This window comes from Gadus morhua, chromosome 13, assembly GCF_902167405.1.
Source record: "Gadus morhua chromosome 13, gadMor3.0, whole genome shotgun sequence".
Classification (NCBI taxonomy): Eukaryota; Metazoa; Chordata; class Actinopteri; order Gadiformes; family Gadidae; genus Gadus; species Gadus morhua.
In genome coordinates this window covers 23,697,228-23,703,507 of record NC_044060.1, presented here as the reverse complement: position 1 = coordinate 23,703,507, position 6,280 = coordinate 23,697,228, and the positions used below count along the sequence as shown (strand labels likewise).

Sequence of the window (6,280 nt, the reverse complement as noted above, 5' to 3'; positions counted from 1 at the left end):
GCGTGTGTGTTTGTGTGTGTGTGCATGTACGAGCGTGTGCCTGTTTCTGTGTGTTTGTGTGTGTGTGTGTTCGTGTGTGTGTGTGTGTGTGTGTGTGTGTGTGTGTGTGTGTGTGTATGTGTGTGTGTGTGTGTGTGTGTGTGTGTGTGTGTTGGTGTGTGCGTGTGTGCGTGTGTGCGTGTGTGCGTGTGTGCGTGTGTGCGTGTGTGTGTGTGTGTGTGTGTGTGTGTGTGTGTGTGTGTGTGTGTGTGTGTGTGAGAGAGGAGCTCTATAAAAAGCCTTGCAGCACAATGATCAGCAGTGAAAGGCTGTAAGTCAGAGCACTGATGACCCTGCTCGTCCAACCCGGGGCGGACGTAAGTACTGCCTCAATTCTTTACAGCCCGCAGGGAGCTTATTGCTTTATGTCATCCGAGAGATCCTAAGTCTTATGAATATTCTTTGTATTAAATCAACGCATGAATGAAGATTTAATTTTCAGGTCAGTTCGCCCCCCGTGATAAACTGAGTTTTAGGAGAATGTAAACATTTTTGGAGTGGGTCCAAAGTGATGGTGTACGAGTTTGATCATTCATGATGAGTGTCCCTTCAGGAGCACATCAGTCTCTATGGTGATTAGTGTCATTCATGGCTTCTCTTTATCCATTGCAGAAGATGTGGTTTGATCGTAAGCCTGTGCTGTTCCTTGCTGTTCTTGTTTTGGCTCTGGTCCCGGCTGGCCGGTGTCAGGAGGATGAGAGGTGAGCGCTGTGTTGAAAGAGCTCTTTACCTTCTGTAAGCTATGATTAAACACATGATAGTACAAGTCGTTTTTATAAAGTGACAATGTGTTTTTAGGAACCTAAACATTTTGCAATAAAGCATATTCATGTAATTATCTTAAAACGTGTCTATAGGGACAATAAATGTGTTTCAACCGAGAGGTTGGACGCCACCAGCAGGGGGAGCTGTTGTACTTGAACTTCACTAATGGGGAACTGATTGCTACTGCTATTTTTCAAGTTTTGCAGCAGCACAAGATGATATACTGCTCAATCTCTCCCCTTCTTTTCTCTCAGCTCCCGAGCCGCATGAATATTTTCATCTCACGCAAATGTGCGTTTTCGTTCGCTTCTGTACATTCACTTTGTATGTAAACATGAGTATGTAAACATAAGTACCAAACATAAAACTACTCGCTCTGCTTGGAGGTAAGGAAAACCTTATTGTTAAGTAAACAATTTGTGTCAAGTTCACTCACAAAGTGGCAGGGAAAAATGCACTGCAAAACGAAAATATGAAGATGAACACAGGACGTTTTTAACAGAGTGGGAGAAAAATAAATAACGTAATAGCGAGCCACTCTGCAAAATCTTCAGCGCCACTTCAGCTCACTTGTTGTTGAAATCTTGTCTCCTGAAAACAACAATCTAAAACGAATGGTACCAGACGTCCAACTGTCCCGACACACTAGGCATTTTTACACTGCCAAGCCGGTTCGGTCGTGGATTGGCACACCCTGCAATTTCACTGTCTTCCTTGTGTAAAACCGAGGGGGTTTATTCCGCCTCCGTCACAGAGCCGGCTTTCATGGTTCAATGGAGTAGAGGAATATTTGCATTCTCCGAATGTTTTATTTTTATTTTTATTCAAGCCAATCGCATGCACGAATGAGACATCTCAGTGTAGGCTACTATTTACAAGTGCAACGACGCCAACATATTCTTTATTTTGCTGACCACATGTTTTTTATCCAGACAAAAGCCTTGTAAGGAAAGTTGCTCTGCATCTTTCTCGTAGATCGCACCCTCTTTCTCCGTCTGCGTTAAATGCGACTGCATCCCCTTCTCTCCCATGATAGTCAGCAGCTTGCGGATTTCACCGTCTCTCCAGTAAGAACTACTCATTTTGATAACGCTGCGTTGTCTCTGCTTTAGAGCCGGTATATAACCTCTGTTAGTGTAAACCCGCAGACCATGCCGGCAAAAAGGCGGGCAATAAGATGGTTATATTTGGCAGTGTAAAAAACGTTTACTGAAGGAAACAGAATATCAGACATCAACACGGCTATTAAAAAGCAGCTGCGCTCCGATCTTCAAGCATGCAAGTATTTTTGTGTCTCATGGGATGAGTCTTCCGACATACAAGACAAGCCTTTTTGCAATATTTGCACGATCTGTGTGAAACGATTGTGTGATCAAAGAATAACTCCTTGATTTTGTGCCATTAAAAGAACCCTTGGCATAAATGTGAACGAAACAATGATGGCTGCATTTATGAAAGTAAATTACAGTAAATCTGTCTGAGCAGAGTTCTGAGCAGAGGTGTTTACATGTGTGTGTGTGTTTGTGTGTGTGTGTGTGTGTGTGTGTGTGTGTGTGTGTGTGTGTGTGTGTGTGTGTGTGTGTGTGTGTGTGTGTGTGTGTGTGTGTGTGTGTGTGTGTGTGATGTGGCTCTTTGCAGTAACAGTAAAACTGTGTCAGATTTGGTAGATGCAGTAGAACAACCTTTCTGTGCCGTCCGTCCTACATGCTAAGGTTTGGGTCTTAAGCTTGTTCTTGTTGTTGACGGTACCGTGCAGTAGATGCAGTAGAACAACCTTTCTGCTCCGTATACCCCTACCTCAGCCGTCGCTCGGTGACCGAACACCAGCTCCTGCACGACCGCGGCCGCAGCATCCAGAGCCTCAGGAGACTGATCTGGCTGTCCAGCGCCATGGAGGGCCTCCACACCGCCCAGCCCCGCTCCGCCCCGCTCATCCCCCCCAAGGCCCTCCGGCTGGGCCTGGGTCCATCCCTAGGTCCAGGGCTGGGGGCCCGCTTAGGGGGAAGCCCCCAGTCTGTTGGGTCAAACGGCCAGTACAGAGCAGCCAGGGACAACCTGCTCAGAGACTTTTTTAATCCCTACCTGATGCCACTGCCAGAGAGAGAGCCATAGAATCACATATATATATATTGATCTATATATAGATCAATTTATATACCTAGTTATTATATATAATTGAATCCATTGCATGGACAACAATACAAAGTATTGGATACATCACTTGTTATTTTTACGCTCAATATGGGATGGAATATTTCTTTCAGTCATTTTATTATAATTTTCTGAAGTATTTTTGATATCAGTAAGGTTGCCATCATTGTTTAACTTTGTATTAAGCAATCTACTATGTTGTGTATTTAAATGCCTTGTAATAATAGTAAATGTTGCTCAGATAAATACATTGCAATCATAATCTGTCAAATAATTTGGCATTGCATACGTTTTTTCCTCACTATGTTAGTAGGAACTGTGCCCCTGATGGTTGATTTGGCGTCCCCATTTAAGAACAGAAAGAAGACACCTTTAAGGTGAGCCAGACGTTGGCCCTGTTTGTGTTCTTGGTTTGATTCAGTTACAGATCAGTGCCAATTTAAATACACAATCAGAACATTGAGAAGGTCACAAATAATAATTTAAAATAGCACTTTTATTTTAAGTATTAATATGATTTAAGACATGTTTTGGATTGTTACAACATATGAAAACAGTTATTATAAATATAGATAATATACATTGATGATATATTATTATATCTATAATTGTATTAATGAATAAAAGAGGTGAGATTGTCTTACTCAGTTCCACATTATTGGCCGAGTGAAGATGATGGCTGGTTCAGGTTGGATGAAGCAGCATTTGAAACACAGATGTGCACTGCCACACTGGCAGTGTGCCCTGCATTGTGCACTGCAATACTGGCAGTGCATTCCATTACTAAGAGATATGGCAAATAAACAGCATGAATGAAATACCTAAATTGGCTTATATCATATGATATATGTAATGTGAGTGTGTAAGTCATATTACAAGAGCTATTGGAATAGTGAACCTCTGTCTAAAATTCTGCAAAGATTAATCTTTTGGTTGGTGAATGTATTCAAGGTTTGTGATTCCATTTAGATTAATTGACCGTCACATAAATCCATTCATACAGGTGGTTCAAATGACAAATGGATCAACAAATCTGTCCTGATGGATTTTGAAATTGTACATACTTGCATACTCAAGCGCATATTCTGCTTCTCTTAAAATATCTCTTAAAATATTTTTTTAATTTTAATTTATAACTAAATATTAAATTTTTGTAATTAAAAAAACATCTACTCAATTAGATAAAAACAAACAATTGTGCATTAGGGACAATACAGATCGATCACCAAAAGGGGAACAACATGGAGGCTGATGCAGTAGAGGTGGTCTTCGAGTTATGATGATGTTCTGTGTTGAGTCAGCTGTGTTCCTATGTTGAGGGAGACAGAACGAGAGAGGATATAGCAGTATCAACATCATGTTGTGTATCACAGTATCTACCTGCTGTACCTGCTCTGACTCTTAAACATGGGGTTTAGAGCTTGCTTAACACAGCTTAAGCTGTGTTAAGCATGGGTTTTTTAAGGTTTTTTTCTCTCCCTCCTTCCCTCTCTCCTCTCACTCCATCCCGCTCTCCTCTCCCTCCCTCCCTCCCTCCCTCCCTCCCTCCCTCCCTCCCTCCCTCCCTCCCTCTTTCCCTCCCTCCCTCCCTCCCTTCCTACCTCCTATTCTGCTCCCAGGGAAACATTCCCTGATTGGTCAGAAGTGGGCAGGGAGTGTTCTTAAATGTAAATTGGGTTAGGCTTGCATCCAATTGGAGCAGACATTTTACAGAGCATTTCAGTCACGACAAATGGCACTCAAATTATAGGTACGGCACCTTTAACTACACAGCATACTATCAATGTAGTGTGTATTGTGTCTATTGGGTCTATTGTGTCCCCGACACTACCAATTTAGTGTGAACTGTGCCTATTGTGTCCCCAACAATACCAATGTAGTGTGAACTATGTCTATTGGGTCCCCAACACTACCAATGTAGTTTGAACTGTGTCTATAGGGTCCCCAACACTACCAATTTAGCGTGAACTGTGTCTATTTGGTCCCCAACACTAGCAATGTAGGGTGTGTCTATTGGGTCACCATCCTCCCCGCTTTGCCCTCCACCGCCCCGCCCCTCAACACTCACTCTGGCTAGTACTGCAGTATGTCTGCCAGCTTCTCCTGGTAATACTCATAGCTGTCCTTGCAGTCTTCCCAGAGGTTCAGGTCACATTCATCGTTCTCCACAAATGTGTCCCAAATATATGAGAAGTCCAGGGGCTTCATGATCCGCAGTTTGCAGCCCGCCTCTTGCATGGCTTTGAGGCCCGTCTGGATCTCTGGCTCCTCCCACTCAAACAGCCGGGAGGCAAAGATGCTGAGTTTGACGTTCTTCCTTATCTTTAGAGCCTCCACGATTTTTGACGCACAGGCCGTGCATGGACTAGATGACACATACCTGAGGAGGGAGTCAAAGTAGTACTTTACTCTTCAAAGGAACACATGGTAGTATTCCTACCTTTGTGTGTTTCTTCTTCAAGTTCCTTGTACTTGTACTCAATCAATCTAGTAACACTAGATTGATTGTTGTGTAGGTTTGTTGTGTTTCTAACTCAGATTTATCAGTGTTCCTGGGCATATTCTTTAAGAGACATACCATGTTAAGGTCAAGCTTAGCTAGGTACCAGATGGGGACATACCATATTAAGGGTTATCTTAGCTAGGTACCAGATGGGAGACATACCATATTAAGGGTTATCTTAGCTAGGTACCAGATGGGAGACATACCATGTAAAGGGTTATCTTAGCTAGGTACCAGGTGAGAGACATACAATAATAAGGATCATCTTAGCTAGGTACCAGGTGGGAGACATACCATGTAAAGGGTCATCTTAGCTAGGTACCAAGGGCCAGCGTAGTTACCAGGTGGTGGACATAACATTTGAAGGGCCAGCGTAGTTACCAGGTGGTGGACATAACATTTGAAGGGCCAGCGTAGTTACCAGGTGGTGGACATAACATGTGAAGGGCCAGCATAGCTTCGTACCAGGTGACGTTGTATTTGAGCGCGGGGTCGTAGTCAGGCAGTATCTGTAAGAAGAAGGCCTCCTCGGCATGCAGCCCGGCGTGCTCGTCCTCCAGGTAGCCCCGGGCCAGGCCGTCGGCGGAGCCCTTGTCCACCAGGTAGCACAGGTAGGTCTTGTTCCGCCCTGAGGAGTACTCCACGTTCTTGAACTGAAACTTGAAAGCGAAAGGGTCGATGCGGTCTCTGTTTCGGTTGAAGATGAGAAATGAAGAAAACGATAAATACTGACTTGAGATCTTATCTCCATGAAATACATTTTCTTGAATACAATCTTTAGACCAGCTTATCCTTCAGGGAGGAAAACATAATATCTTTAAT

General features: G+C 43.4%; 2 protein-coding genes across 2 annotated transcripts in view; one reads left to right on the top strand and one right to left on the bottom strand.

The window, feature by feature from the left end:
- The first annotated feature begins 307 nt into the window (after positions 1-307).
- On the top strand, positions 308-3,346 carry pth4 (parathyroid hormone 4). The gene is made up of 3 exons (XM_030375858.1): positions 308-356; positions 652-740; positions 2,607-3,346. Exons 1-3 carry the CDS (start codon positions 327-329, stop codon positions 2,914-2,916), a joined length of 429 nt encoding a protein of 142 aa, XP_030231718.1. The 5' UTR covers positions 308-326; the 3' UTR covers positions 2,917-3,346.
- Positions 3,347-3,433: 87 nt separating this feature from the next.
- apobec2a (apolipoprotein B mRNA editing enzyme, catalytic polypeptide-like 2a) overlaps positions 3,434-6,280 on the bottom strand; it is a 4,904-nt gene continuing 2,057 nt past the window's right edge. The window contains exons 2-4 of the mRNA XM_030375856.1: positions 5,924-6,145; positions 5,024-5,335; positions 3,434-4,264 (exon numbers count right to left, since the gene is read on the bottom strand). Of these exons, the coding sequence (XP_030231716.1) occupies positions 5,029-5,335; positions 5,924-6,145 (529 nt within the window). The 3' untranslated portion in view covers positions 3,434-4,264; positions 5,024-5,028. The remainder of the gene's footprint in view (positions 4,265-5,023; positions 5,336-5,923; positions 6,146-6,280) is intronic.